At 44.7% G+C, this 16,022-nt stretch overlaps 1 protein-coding gene across 1 annotated transcript in view; it reads left to right on the top strand.

Annotated features, from left to right (window-relative positions):
* Window positions 1-2,086: 2,086 nt before the first annotated feature.
* LOC124776809 overlaps window positions 2,087-16,022 on the top strand; it is a 187,197-nt gene continuing 173,261 nt past the window's right edge. The window contains exon 1 of the mRNA XM_047251958.1: window positions 2,087-2,227. Within this exon, the coding sequence (XP_047107914.1) occupies window positions 2,164-2,227 (64 nt within the window). The 5' untranslated portion in view covers window positions 2,087-2,163. The remainder of the gene's footprint in view (window positions 2,228-16,022) is intronic.

Here is a 16,022-nt window from a genome sequence, read left to right as displayed (position 1 = left end):
TGGGAGTGCACGGTGATTATTGAATAACAGACAAAAAAGACAAATACCAGGAGTAGAAATGAGATTTCTTAGAGCAGTGACCGGATGGAACAGAATACATAATATACGAAATGCGGATATTCGAAAGGAGTAGAAAATAATATGTGTGAAAGAAGATATGAAGGAAAACAAAAAGAAATGGAATGAGTATGTACAAAGAATGGATCCAGAGAGACTACCACATCATCAGATGAACAACTTTAAACCAAAAGGGAAAAGAGATCCTCCAGACCGAGAAAAAGAAGGGGACAGCAACAGACCATAATTGGCCTAATACGGAAAGAACAGAAAAGGAAGAAAAAAATGAAAATTTATGTTCGTAATTATGCGGTTTTTCCCCGAACGGTAGTGTGACAATACGCACATGGTCCGGACACATTAATTGACCACCACCTATAATCGACGTCAGTGCGCAATAGCCACTCAAAAAAAATGGTTCAAATGACTGTGAGCACTAATGGACTTAACTGCTGAGGTCATCAGTCCCCTAGAACTTAGAACTACTTCAACCTAACTAACCTAAGGACATCACACACATCCACGCTCGAGGCAGGATTCGAACCTGCGACCGTAGCGGTCGCGCGGTTCTAGACTGTAGCGCCTAGAACCGCTCGCCACTCCGGCCGGCAATAGCCACTTACAGACAGCAAGTGGTAGCACTAGCAGTGAAGGGGATATAAGGTGCGTTGGGGGGGGGGGGAGGGGGGGAGAGGGGCGGAGTCACCAAAAACAGTGCAGTCGTTGTCGCAATACTGAAATGAGCTATTTTTTTTGACGTCCAGAAGGGCTTAATCATTGGCTTTCGGGTCAAGAGTGGAATCATTTCTAAAACGACTGAGCTTTTAAACTATTCCAGTCCCGTGATGGTTAAAGTACACCAAGCATGGCAAATTGGCCATATCCAAAACATCACCGAGCAACTGTGTTGCACAACGAGACATAGCTGTCTCTGGAGATGTGTACTAGAGAACAGACGTGCAACTGCCGACAGCCTATATGAACCAAGAGACTGCTTACAGTGTCTCCCGAACTACCGTTCAGCACACGTTGGTGGGCCGCTGCACCAGGTGCCTGGTTCATGCACCACGCTGACTTCTGTTCATTGGGAACAAACGTTGGAATTTGTGGGCTAATACTGCGACTGAATGTTGACTGAGAGGCAACATGTAGGCTTTTCAGTTGAATCACGTTATATGCTCCATTGGACAGATGACCGTTTGCATGTATGGCGTCAAACTCCTTGAAGTGAACACCCTGTAATAATCGTAGGAGGGGTCCAGGTCAGAGGATGAAGCGTTATGGTCTGAGGAATGTTTTCGTGACATTCACTGTGCCATTTCATCATTCTGGAAGGCAAATCCTTCGGGATCATAAGCACCCCTACATGAAGTTTGTTTCTCCTCAGCACGATGCCATCTATCAGCAGGACAATGCAACGTGTCACACAGCTCGCAGTGTACGTGCGTGGTTTGGAGAGCACCAGGGTGAGTTTACTACATTCACCTGGCTGCCAAACTCTCTGGATTTAAACTCAATCGAGAATCTGTGAGACCACCTCGGTCGGGCTGTTTGCACCACCGATCCTCAACCGAGGAACCTGGCACAACTGGTCACAGTAAGTCGGCATGGCTCGACATCCCCTTCCAGAACCTCGTTGACTCTAACCCTGTGTCCTGATTATTCAGGCTTTTGAATAGTGGTCACATTAAGGTGACTGAACAGTAGATGTACTAGGGTTGGCCTGATGGTACCCGTTGGTATATGTAACCCCACACCATGTAGCGCCATTGGATGACTTTTCCGAACATGGCTTCCCTTCTCCACTTTGTTCCTCAAGACGTCCTCTACAAATCCTCGAAATTTGTCGTCGTCGATTTGTTACGCACCCTGTAGCTACAGAAGAACAGCGATGCTTACTGCCGACGACCTCCGCACTTGTCTGCAGGTTGGCACTCGTTTACTTCCAGGAGCTGCAACCTCGCCCAATGTGCAGGCGGCGGGGTCCGAGAGAGCGGAACCTGTTCTGGCTCCCCGTCCCACGCAACAGGTTGGCAGCTGCGCGGCCGTGGCCGGTCGCGGTCAGTGCAGCGCGGTCCGCCGAGCAGAGAGCTTCCACACGCATCAATGTTGGCGCCGACGCTGCTGCTGCTGCTGCTCCTCGCGCTGCTCACCGCAGCTGCCTCCGGAGGTCAGTTGCTGGCTCGTGAGAGCTACTGTACCGGTAGTTCTATTGAAACGTATTAATGCGAATTCCTCCTAGTAATGTAGATTCCAAAACCCAGAATTCCCTCGGCTATACTTACCTTATGGTCGTTTATTGCTCACATTTTAAGGCCCATAGCTTCATAGTAGACTGGGGTGTTTATTTAATAACTCTATAAATATCTAAAAAAAAGCGCAGTCTTTAGGCAAAGGTCCCGAGTTCGAGTCTCGGTCCGGCACTCAGTTTTAATCTGCCAGGAAGTTTCATATCAGCGCACACTCCGCTGCAGAGTGAAAATCTCATTCTGGAAACATCCCCCAGGCTGTGGCTAAGCCATGTCTCCGCAATATCCTTTCTTTCAGGAGTGCTAGTTCTGCAAGGTTCGCAGGAGAGCTTCTGTGAAGTTTGGAAAGTAGGAGACGAGGTACTGGCAGAAGTAAAGCTGTGAGGAGGGGACGTGAGTCGCGCTTGGGTGCCTCAGTTGGTGGAGCACTTGCCCGCGTAAGGCAAAGGTCCCGAGTTCGAGTCTCGGTCCGGCACACAGTTTTAATCTGCCAGGAAGTTTCAAGCGCAGTCTTTGTTTATGTGGCTTCTGAAGAAAGAACTACGTTTGCGAGATGCACTCCATTTCTCACTGCTTTGGTGTTTCCACCTTCACGCTAGGCAGAAACAATACAGCGACAGCATGATAAGATACGCACATCTATAGCTATCAAAACGTCTGCTTGCAACAGCCGTCGGTAGCGTGCCAAGACTGTCACCACAACCACCTTCAGCTGAGGCCACTTCTTGTATTCTATTGGCTTGTGACGTCATTGTAATGGCGTCAAACAAGTCCTACGTCACAATTACGAGGAATCTTACGATTCAAATCAAGTTTCACGTAATTTTAAGCTATGCTGACGGACAGTGATACCGATAATTCAGAGCATTCAAATGGCATTAGAGTCCCTCACAAATTTCCGGTTTCGTTCGCGTGCAAACCGTGTTTATAATAAACTGACTGAATCAAGGGTGGAGTGGTAAGGCTGAAACAATACACACACAAAAATCACTAGAAAAATTCCAAAATAAAAGTCCAACAGAACATATATGAAATATATTCGCAGTTGCTAATGTGGTCAGACATCAGCTGTGTAATGGAACGACGAAAATGAAAATTTGTTCCAGACCGGGACTCGAACCCGGACTTCCCGCTTATTGCGAGGGGTCACCTTATCATTTTTTAAAAATTGTAATCTCATTTTGTTCGTTATAGTTCGTTGAAATTGTTCATGGCGGACTTCCACTGATGCCCGTTGAAGTTCATTATTGATCCATTCACTCGGTTTTTTTTTTTTTTTTTTTTTTTTTTTTTTTTTTTTTTTTTTTTTTTTTTTTTACAGAGGGCAGCTAACCCTCTGACCGAACACGCTGAGCAACCGTGCCGGCTCCCGTTAGGCCATCCGAGCACGCTTTACGGCTAGACTCAAACTTCCACACGTACCCAACCTGCACTCGTACATTCATAATGTGTATTCTCGAACAGGGGAGACATTTTAATTGAAAGTCCCGTTGGGGCACAAAATTTTCAGTGTCGTCATTACATTATGCAGCTTATGATCGTCCATATTCGCAAATGCGAATACATCTCATGTACTACATAGCGGCTGTAGTCCCCACAGTGCTTGTCCGAAGAACAATAGTACTTCTGTACAACACCGGCGCTGCAACAGAATATTATTGTGATGTATACTGAAAGAATTACGAAACTTAACTAGATTATGTCTAGAGAAAGTATTACAAGGGTGAAATTACTCATAATTAGAGATGGAAAGCAGCGACCTGTATTTGCTGTGAAGTAACTTTTAATGGCCAAGAGAGCATTAAATACTATTTATGTGTGATGATCTATTTCTGATATTCAAAAAATTTTTTGTTGTTTACGTTCTGTTCCATCATGACTGTATAAAACCTAGCATGTCGACATTATATGGATAGTATTTAGCACATTCCACACGGGTTTGTCAGAAATAGAAACAGGTTTGTCAGGAACAAAAACAAACAGTTAAAGAGCACATCGTCTAACTAGGTATGTCCACACACATAGCATTCCACTGATGCTTGTTAGATGTTTAATTACGCGACAGTGCACATTCGTACATCTTTAAATTTACATAACGAGTTAAACGCGTCACGGATGCACCCTCTTTGAAGTACATAGTTCAGCTGTTGAATTGAACTGTATTGAGTTGAACTGTATACTTCAAAGAATGTGGACCCATGATGTATTTCAAACCCGTCATATAAATGTAAATAAAATATTTGCATAAATGTGCACTGTTATGTAATTTAACATCTAGCAAGCGTAAATGGAATGTTATGTGTGTGACCATCCCTAGTTACACGGTGTGCTTTTTAACTGTATTGCCTTTATTTGTGACAAACATGTTTTTATTTCCAGCAAACCTCTGTGGAATGTGCTACATACTAGCCACTATAGTGTCGACACGACAAGTGAGATACAGTCATAATGGAACAGGACATATAACAACAGATTTGTTTGAAGATCAGGAAACGACAGTCTTAACTGGTCAAACCAGCCGTCAGGAATAACCAGTACTGAATACGATATCAGCCATGAAAACTTTATTACAAGATTTATCGATGTAGCTTTATCGATGTTTCAGTTCATTAATGGTCATTAAAACTTATTTTAACCAAATAACAAGTAATTCTTAAGTAATTAAAACTTTTTTTCACAAAACGAGTTATCAGAGTCGAGATACTCTGATCTGTCGCTTCGACTGAAATATCTTGATTGCTCTTCTAATCAAATGTGACAATCTAGATCAGCCTTTGCAGGATCAGTTTGTGGAAGCTAAACCTCACAATACCTATCTCGTCACTTTTATGAAGAGGTTGTTCTGACTTCCAATACATGTTAGTAAAGCTGGGAATAATTTCTAAATGAGAAACCAAATATGAAAACTTGAATTACACGAAGACAGCTGATAAATAAATACAAGTAAAGGAATCTATACGGAAAGGGTCGGATAATTTCAAGCAGTTTTACGTAATGGTCGAAAGCGTCCGTTATATCACATCAGGACCAACGTGTATGGTGTAGAATTTCAGGATATAAGCAGTTTTCATCCGAAGCAATCGATCTGGAATAGATAGAGTGGTCACAACCAATCTTTGATTTGTGGAAAGAGCGGAGAGTTTAATAGAATTATGTCACATCCACCGCTCCACACCTTGGCATCATCTTTATCTCCACAGTGCTATGCCATTTACGATTTCTGGATATGCAGTAGTCTTCAAAAGCGTTTTGTAGAAAGTATTAGTTACATAAGAATGTGTGTAATAGAAGAAATTGCCAATGGATAGTTGAAAAGTATGTAATTATAATTACATCTAGTTTAAACAAAGATATGTCACATTCAAACAAAAATAACAATTCCTCGGGCTCAAAACTAATTTAAGGATAAGCATGTAAGATTAAAACAGAAATATTTTGGAATCTGAAGAACAAACCAGTAATTCGTTACATACTCACTGGCTTTAATTACAGCTGCACATCAATTTGGCATTGAATCCACAAACTTCTGTAATATGTCAAGTAGGAGTTTTGACTAATCATCCAAAAGGGCTTCAGCAAATTCGTCCTTGTCTGAGTAATTTCTACCATGAACACGTCGGTCTAATACATCCCAGAGATGTTCGAGTGGGTTTAAATCCGGGCTCTGGCTTGATCAGTCCAAAAGTTTCGTTTTCTTCTCTGAACAGGAAAAGCCGGAGGTGTGTTTTGAATCACTACAATGCTGCAATATCGAATTACGCGGCATATTCTTTCTCCTATGTGGAACCATATTCTTTTCTAAAATATCATTGTACAGGAAAAGATCCATTGTGCCTTCTGTTTGGGCTAGAGAACTAGGCTCACGTCGAGAAAAACGTCCTCACATTATGACGCAGCCATAACCGTGCTTTATGGACGGTACCTGACACTCTTTGTTGTCCTTTCGTCGGCGTATAAATTCCACACCGTCAGAAGAAAACTCATTAAATTTATCTTCAACACTCCATAAAACCTTGGACTAATCTGTAGCATTCCAAGTTTGTTGTTTGTTTGAAAACTCTAACCTGGCCTTCTCGTTCTTTTTGTTTTTTTTTTTTTAATTTATGAGTGGTTTACGTGATTGTAGTCTAGCAATTCAACCAGCTACTAGTAGGCGACGTTTTACGTTGGAGACATGCGGGTTCAGTCCATGACGCTGCTCCAGATCATCCCTCATTTGTCGAGCCCATTTCCTTGCATCGGCAGCTGACTGCTTTCAAATCATTCTGTCCTTTCTCCCTGTTGTTTTTCGCGTAGGATCTGACCTTGTCTAATTGGCCACTATTCCTTCCTGTTTTTGCCGACGACTCTGTCATAGTCTCTAGCAACGCTAGACCGTGACTTTCCCTTCTTCAAAGCGCTCAAAGCAGCTTGTCTCACACCAGTAGCACGTTCTTTGTGTAACGGTATGCTTCTAGTTGTCTCTAGAAATAAACAAACACATTCTGAATGCCTAAGTAACAATAGTTACTGCAGGGTCCTGCCCACTCGTGTCTTACAGGATGCAGCTCTCTCGGATAGCTAAACAACAATTCAAACAAATCACTTTAGTGGTTTTTATTACAATAAAGTAGAGTGACAATAGATAACTTTCGTTTACAAGAACATGTCGCAAGCGAATGGCGACATGCAAACAGTCAGTGCCCTTCACTATATACAATGTCCATGCAAGTAACGGACATGGATCACAAATAACAGTTCTTCTGGTGCTCTCTTCTAGTCTGGGTCTACTTGTGTCCGTCTTCTACCGTCCGGTCGAGGCTGGCAGGAGGGGCGCTTATATACTCTTCGGCTAGAAGTCGCTCGTGTCGTGGTGCGGTCCTAGTCAGAGAACTATTGGCTGTAGTCGTCTCACAGCCTTCTCTGCTCTTGCGTTCTTCATCTTCGTGCCGGCGCTTGTGGCTACGCCAGCACAAATACCGTATCACCAAAGCAAATAAAAAAGTACTTTTGAACTAAGGGAATATACACTCCTGGAAATTGAAATAAGAACACCGTGAATTCATTGTCCCAGGAAGGGGAAACTTTATTGACACATTCCTGGGGTCAGATACATCACATGATCACACTGACAGAACCACAGGCACATAGACACAGGCAACAGAGCATGCACAATGTCGGCACTAGTACAGTGTATATCCACCTTTCGCAGCAATGCAGGCTGCTATTCTCCCATGGAGACGATCGTAGAGATGCTGGATGTAGTCCTGTGGAACGGCTTGCCATGCCATTTCCACCTGACGCCTCAGTTGACCAGCGTTCGTGCTGGACGTGCAGACCGCGTGAGACGACGCTTCATCCAGTCCCAAACATGCTCAATGGGGGACAGATCCGGAGATCTTGCTGGCCAGGGTAGTTGACTTACACCTTCTAGAGCACGTTGGGTGGCACGGGATACATGCGGACGTGCATTGTCCTGTTGGAACAGCAAGTTCCCTTGCCGGTCTAGGAATGGTAGAACGATGGGTTCGATGACGGTTTGGATGTACCGTGCACTATTCAGTGTCCCCTCGACGATCACCAGTGGTGTACGGCCAGTGTAGGAGATCGCTCCCCACACCATGATGCCGGGTGTTGGCCCTGTGTGCCTCGGTCGTATGCAGTCCTGATTGTGGCGCTCACCTGCACGGCGCCAAACACGCATACGACCATCATTGGCACCAAGGCAGAAGCGACTCTCATCGCTGAAGACGACACGTCTCCATTCGTCCCTCCATTCACGCCTGTCGCGACACCACTGGAGGCGGGCTGCACGATGTTGGGGCGTGAGCGGAAGACGGCCTAACGGTGTGCGGGACCGTAGCCCAGCTTCATGGAGACGGTTGCGAATGGTCCTCGCCGATACCCCAGGAGCAACAGTGTCCCTAATTTGCTGGGAAGTGGCGGTGCGGTCCCCTACGGCACTGCGTAGGATCCTACGGTCTTGGCGTGCATCCGTGCGTCGCTGCGGTCCGGTCCCAGGTCGACGGGCACGTGCACCTTCCGCCGACCACTGGCGACAACATCGATGTACTGTGGAGACCTCACGCCCCACGTGTTGAGCAATTCGGCGGTACGTCCACCCGGCCTCCCGCATGCCCACTATACGCCCTCGCTCAAAGTCCGTCAACTGCACATACGGTTCACGTCCACGCTGTCGCGGCATGCTACCAGTGTTAAAGACTGCGATGGAGCTCCGTATGCCACGGCAAACTGGCTGACACTGACGGCGGCGGTGCACAAATGCTGCGCAGCTAGCGCCATTCGACGGCCAACACCGTGGTTCCTGGTGTGTCCACTGTGCCGTGCGTGTGATCATTGCTTGTACAGCCCTCTCGCAGTGTCCGGAGCAAGTATGGTGGGTCTGACACACCGGTGTCAATGTGTTCTTTTTTCCATTTCCAGGAGTGTATATTTACATTGTTACTGTATGATCTTCCTTGTGTACTAGTTATATAACCACAGCGCCGTGAAGCTCCTGATGGAGTGACACAGTTATGTGCTGTACTATTGTGGCACTATGCAAATAGGCATACTGACAACATAACATCGTATAGTCCGTCAACAAAGGAGGTGGCTTACAAAACACTCGTTCGACCTATACTTGAGTATTGCTCACCAGTGTGGGATCCGTACCAGGTAGGGTTGACAGAGGAGGTAGAGAAGATCCAAAGAAGAGCGGCGCGTTTCGTCACAGCGTTATTTGGTAAGCGTGATAGCGTTACCGAGATGTTTAGCAAACTCAAGTGGCAGATTCTGCAAGAGAGGCGCGTTGCATCGCGGTGTAGCTTGCTATCCAGGTTTCGAGAGGGTGCATTTCTGGATGAGGTATCGAATATAATGCTTCCCCCCACTTATACCTCCCGAGGAGTTCACGAATGTAAAATTAGAGAGCTTCGAACGCGCACGGAGGCTTTCTGGCAGTCGTTCTTCCCGCGAACCATAGCGACTGAAACAGGAAAGGGAGGTAATGACAGTGGCACATAGAGTGCCCTCCGCCACACACCGTTGGGTGGCTTGCGAAGTATAAATGTAGATGTAGATGACCTACAATGTATCGTACTTTTGACCGCTAATGTGCGAGGACGTGCTGAAAAGTAATATCTCCGAATGTTTTTGTGAAAACTCTTAGAGCTTTCTAAATAAAACAATTGTTATTAACATTTTACATCTTTAGTCTTCATATCTACATATTTATATCTTAACACAGCCGCCCTGGAGACGAACACCTTTCTCCCAACGAGAGACCAGTTTGTAGATACCGTCACTGTACAATGTTTCATGTTGTTGACGGACGCCCAACCTCACCTCTGATAGCACTGCTTCATCACATCGAAAGTGTTCTTCGGGTGCTGGAAACTGATGAAAATCAGATGGCACCATGTCGGGACCGTCTCAAGGATGATCGATGACAGTAAACTCAAGAAGTCAGACTATTGCAGGTTACGCAGCGCTCGTGTTAGTCTGGCATCGTCATGCTGAAGAGAGAGTGCTCTATGTGTGGATGAACTCCTCAAATTCGAAACTCTATTACAGAACGCTGTTTCTCACGCATCAATATGCACTGAAGAGCCAAAGAAACTGGTACACCTGCCTAATATCGTGTAGGGCCCCCGCGATCACGTAGAAGTGTCGCAACACGACGTGGCATGGACTCGACTAATGTCTGAAGTAGTGCTGGGAGGAACTGCCACCATGAATCTTACAGGGTTGTCCACAAATCTGTAAGAGACCGAAGGGTGGAGATCTCTTCTGAACAGCATCCCAGATATGCTTAGTAATCATCAGTAAACACTTCCGGGCTAAGTTGCCGTGGTCGATCTGTAGAACTTCTTCTCCCTGACGTTTCGTTCTCAACTACGGAGAACATCTTCCGAGGTGAGTCGACGACTGGCTGCTAGGAGCTGGGGCCGCCGCTTATATGAAGATCGTACAGGGTGCCACCGCACTTTTTGGATGTATCAGTTATCAAACGGGTGGATGGGACCTTAGGCCATAAGGTCTACAGGAAAGGTACACATACTGATCGCTACCTCCATAAGAACTCAAACCACCACCCTAGGCAAAAGAGGGGGGTCATAAAAACACTAGTGGATAGGGCCAATAATATTTGTGAACCAGGCTACTTACAAGAAGAACTAAATCATTTACGAATGGCTTTTGCGAAAAATGGTTATACGAAAAACGAGATTAACCGAGCACTTCACCCAAGTAGAAAAATGCCTAAAAATAGGAGACAGCAACAACCATCACCTGGAAAAGTAATTCTTCCGTTCATCCATAACATCACGGATCGCATTGGGAAATTATTAGCCAAGTTTCAGGAAGAGACCATTTTTAGACCTACTAAGAAAATTAGTGAATGCCTAAGATCAATAAAAGATGCTCGTCACCCCCTAGCCACCCCAGGGGTATATAAAATTCCGTGTAGTTGTGGCAGGCTTTACATAGGAACTACAAAAAGAAGCATCAATACACGGTTGACGGAGCACAAAAGAAACTGTCGCTTGGAACATATCGACAAATCGGCAGTAGCGGAACATGTTTTTAAGGATGGAGATCACGAAATACAATTTCGTGAGACAAGCGTGCTAGCGAGGACGTCGCATTATTATACACGTATGTATAGAGAGGCAATTGAAATCCACAAACATCAATACAATTTTAATCGTAAAGAAGAAGGATTAAAATTGGACAAGATATGGCGGTCGACGTTGCATCAATCACGTGACAATCGATTGCCTGCAATCGAGAGAACAGACGATAGCCAGAGATACACATCGACGCCACGTGACGTACGGTGGCGCCCTCTACGATCTTCATACAAGCGGCGGCCCCAGCTCCTAGCAGCCAGTCGTCGACTCACCTCGGAAGATGTTCTCCGTAGTTGAGAACGAAACGTCAGGGAGAAGAAGTTCTACAGATCGACCACGGCAACTTATCCCGGAAGTGTTTACTGATGAAGACGCCGGCCGTAAAAGCCTACATGGGATGATGCTTAGTAATGTTCATGTCTGGGGAGTTTAGTGGCCAGCGGAACTATTTAAACTCAGAAGAGTGTTTCTAGAGCCACTATGTAGCAAGTCTGGACGTATGGGGTGTCACGTTGCCCTGCTGTAATTGCACAAGTCAGTCAGAAAGCAAATGAATGGATGTAGGTGATCAGACAGGATGCTTACGAACGTGTCACCTATCAGAGTCGTATGTAGACGTATCAAGGGTCCCCTACCACTCCAACTGCAGGCGCTCCACACCATTACAGAGCCTCCGCCAGCTTGAACAGTCCCCTGCTGAAATGCAGGGTCCATGGATCCGTGAGGTTATCTCCATACCCGTACACGTCCATCCGCTCGATAGAATTTCCAACCAGGCAACATGTTTCCAGTCATCAACAGTCCAATGTCGGTGTTGACGGGCCTGTTGTTGTTGTTGTGGTCTTCAGTCCTGAGACTGGTTTGATGCAGCTCTCCATGCTACTCTATCCTGTGCAAGCTTCTTCATCTCCCAGTACCTACTGCAATCTACATCCTTCTGAATCTGCTTAGTGTATTCATCTCTTGGTCTCCCTCTACGAGTTTTACCCTCCACGCTGCCCTCCAATACTAAATTGGTGATCCCTTGATGCCTCAGAACACGTCCTACCAACCGATCCCGTCTTCTGGTCAGGTTGTGCCACAAACTTCTCTTCTCCCCAATCCTGTTCAATACTTCCCCATTAGTTATGTGATCTACCCATCTAATCTTCAGCATTCTTCTGTAGCACCACATTTCGAATGCTTCTATTCTCTTCTTGTCCAAACTATTTATCGTCCATGTTTCACTTCCATACATGGCCACACTCCATACAAATACTTTCAGAAATGATTTCCTGACACTTAAATCTATACTCGATGTTAACAAATTTCTCTTCTTCAGAAAAGCTTTCCTTGCCATTGCCAGTCTACATTTTATATCCTCTCTACTTCGACCATCATCAGTTATTTTGCTCCCCAAATAGCAAAACTCCTTTACTACTTTAAGTGTCTCGTTTCCTAATCTAATTCCCTCAGCATCACCCGACTTAATTTGACTACATTCCATTGTCCTCGTTTTGCTTCAACTGCTCTTCCAAATCCTTTGCTGTCTCTGACAGAATTACAATGTCATCGGAGAACCTCAAAGTTTTTATTTCTTCTCCATTGATTTTAATACCTACTCCGAATTTTTCTTTTGTTTCCTTTACTGCTTGCTCAATATACAGATTGAACAACATCGGGGAGAGGCTACAACCCTGTCTTACTCCCTTCCCAACCACTGCTTCCCTTTCATGTCCCTCAACTCTTATAACTGCCATCTGGTTTCTGTACAAATTGTAAATAGCCTTTCGCTCCCTGTGTTTTACCCCTGCCACCTTTAGAATTTGAAAGAGAGTATTCCAGTCAACATTGTCAAAAGCTTTCTCTAAGTCTACAAATGCTAGAAACGTAGGTTTGCCTTTCCTTAATCTTTCTTCTAAGATAAGACGTAAGGTCAGTATTGCCTCACGTGTTCCAGTGTTTCTACGGAATCCAAACTGATCTTTCCCGAGGTTGGCTTCTACTAGTTTTTCCATTCGTCTGTAAAGAATTCGTGTTAGTATTATGCAGCTGTGACTTATCAAACTGATAGTTCGGTAATTTTCACATCTGTGAACACCTGCTTTCTTTGGGATTGGAATTATTATATTCTTCTTGAAGTCTGAGGGTATTTCGCCTGTTTCATACATCTTGCTCACCAGATGGTAGAGTTTTGTCAGGACTGGCTATCCCAAGGCCGTCAGTAGTTCCAATGGAATGTTGTCTACTCCGGGGGCCTTGTTTCGACTCAGGTCTTTCAGTGCTCTGTCAAACTCTTCACGCAGTATCGTATCTCCCATTTCATCTTCATCTACATCCTCTTCCATTTCCATAATATTGTCCTCAAGCACATCGCCCTTGTATAGACCCTCTATATACTCCATCCACCTTTCTGCTTTCCCTTCTTTGCTTAGAACTGGGTTTCCATCTGAGCTCTTGATATTCATACAAGTCGTTCTCTTATCTCCAAAGGTCTCTTTAATTTTCCTGTAGGCAGTATCTATCTTACCCCTAGTGAGATAAGCCTCTACATCCTTACATTTGTCCTCTAGCCATCCCTGCTTAGCCATTTTGCACTTCCTGTCGATCTCATTTTTGAGGCGTTTGTATTCCTTTTTGCCTGCTTCATTTACTCCATTTTTATATTTTCTCCTTTCATCAATTAAATTCAATATTTCTTCTGTTACCCAAGGATTTCTACCAGCCCTCGTCTTTTTACCTACTTGATCCTATGCTGCCTTCACTACTTCATCCTTCAAAGCTACCCATTCTTCTTCCACCGTATTTCTTTCCCCCATTCCTGTCAATTGCTCCCTTATGCTCTCCCTGAAACTCTGTACAACCTCTGGTTCTTTCAGTTTATCCAGGTCCCATCTCCTTAAATTCCCACCTTTTTGAAGTTTCTTCAGTTTTAATATACAGGTCATAACCAATAGATTGTGGTCAGAGTCCACATCTGCCCCTGGAAATGTCTTACAATTTAAAACCTGGTTCCTAAATCTCTGTCTTACCATTATATAATCTATCTGATACCTTTTAGTATCTCCAGGGTTCTTCCATGTATACAACCTTCTTTCATGATTCTTAAACCAAGTGTTAGCTATGATTATGTTGTGCTCTGTGCAAAATTCTACCAGGCGGCTTCCTCTTTTCATTTCTTAGCCCCGATCCATATTCACCGACTATGTTTCCTTCTCTCCCTTTTCCTACACTCGAATTCCAGTCACCCATGACTATTAAATTTTCGTCTCCCTTCACAATCTGAATAATTTCTTTTATTTCATCATACATTTCTTCAATTTCTTCGTCATCTGCAGAGCTAGTTGGCATATAAACTTGTACTACTGTAGTAGGTGTGGGCTTCGTATCTATCTTGGCCACAATAATGCGTTCACTATGCTGTTTGTAGTAGCTTACCCGCATTCCAATTTTCCTATTCATTATTAAACCTACTCCTGCATTACCCCTATTTGATTTTGTGTTTATAACCCTGTAGTCACCTGACCAGAAGTCTTGTTCCTCCTGCCACCGAACTTCACTAATTCCCACTATATCTAACTTCAACCTATCTATTTCCCTTTTTAAATTTTCTAACCTATCTACCCGATTAAGGGATCTGACATTCCACGCTCCGATCCGTAGAACGCCAATTTTCTTTCTCCTGATAACGACATCCTCCTGACTAGTCCCCGCCTGGAGATCCGAATGGGGGACTATTTTACCTCCGGAATATTTTACCCAAGAGGACGCTATCATCATTTAATCATACAGTAAAGCTGCATGCCCTCGGGAAAAATTACGGCTGTAGTTTCCCCTTGCTTTCAGCTGTTCGCAGTACCAGCACAGGAAGGCCGTTTTGGTTATTGTTACAAGGCCAGATCAGTCAATCATCCAGACTGTTGCCCTTGCAACTACTGAAAAGGCTGCTGCCCCTCTTCAGGAACCACACGTTTGTCTGGCCTCTCAACAGATACCCCTCCGTTGTGGTTGCACCTACGATACGGCTATCTGTATCGCTGAGGCACACAAGCCTCCCCACCAACGGCAAGGTCCATGGTTCATGGGGGGGTTGACGGGCCTAAGCGAGGCATAAACCTTTGTGTCGTGCAGTCATCAAGGGTACACGAGTGAGCCTTCAGCTCCGGAAGCCAGTATCGATGATGTTTCGTTGAATGGTTCACATGCTGATACTTGTTGATGGCCCAGCACTGAAATCTGCAGCAATTTGCGAAAGCCTCGCACTTCTGTCACGTTGGACGATTCTCTTCAGTCGTCGTTGGTCCCGTTCTTGCGGGATCTTTTCCAGGCCGTAGCGATGTCGGAGATTTGATTTTTTACCGGATTCCTCATATTCACGGTATACTCGCAAAATGGTCATACGGAAAAATCCCCACTTCATCGCTACCTCGGAGATGCTGTGTCCCATCGCTCGCGCGCCGCCTATTAATACCACGTTCAAACTCACTTAAATCTTGATAAACTGCCATTGTAGCACCAGTAAGCGATCTAAAAACTGTGCCAGACACTTATTGTCTTAGATAGTCATTGCTGACCGCAACGCCGCATTATACCTGTTTACATGTCTCTGTATTTGAATACGCACGCCTATACCAGTTTCTTCGGGGCTTCACTGTAGATAAGTTATACATCGGCATGTTACACGCTACATTTCGGAGCCCTCTAGCAGCAGAGGGCTGTAAATATGTAGACACGAAGAACAAAGATGGAGAATGTTAACAACATTTCTTTTATTCAGTAACTTTTAAGACTTTTCACAAGAAAAATTTCGCAGGCATTAGTTTTCGGCACGTCCTCGTACTTCTCGCAATGAAGTTTACGAAGCAGTAGTTTTCTCGTCTATAAATCAATTATCGGTTCGACGTGTGCGCCATTTCTTTGTATCCTACGACATTTTGATTGTGTCTCATTACGTACTACACCCATTGTCGTAAAAAATCCTTACGAAAGACGACTCCCAAGCGATATCGTCTTCTGCTATTTAAAACCATCCGTTTTCAGAGAACGACCTCAGCGTGTTTCTCATCAAACCTGTTTCTCTTTCCGGTAACTTCTTGTGTCTCTTACTCTGTCGAACATCTCTTCA

This window comes from Schistocerca piceifrons, chromosome 2 (genome assembly GCF_021461385.2).
Source record: "Schistocerca piceifrons isolate TAMUIC-IGC-003096 chromosome 2, iqSchPice1.1, whole genome shotgun sequence".
NCBI lineage: Eukaryota > Metazoa > Arthropoda > Insecta > Orthoptera > Acrididae > Schistocerca > Schistocerca piceifrons.
This window is presented reverse-complemented; position numbering and strand designations above follow the sequence as displayed.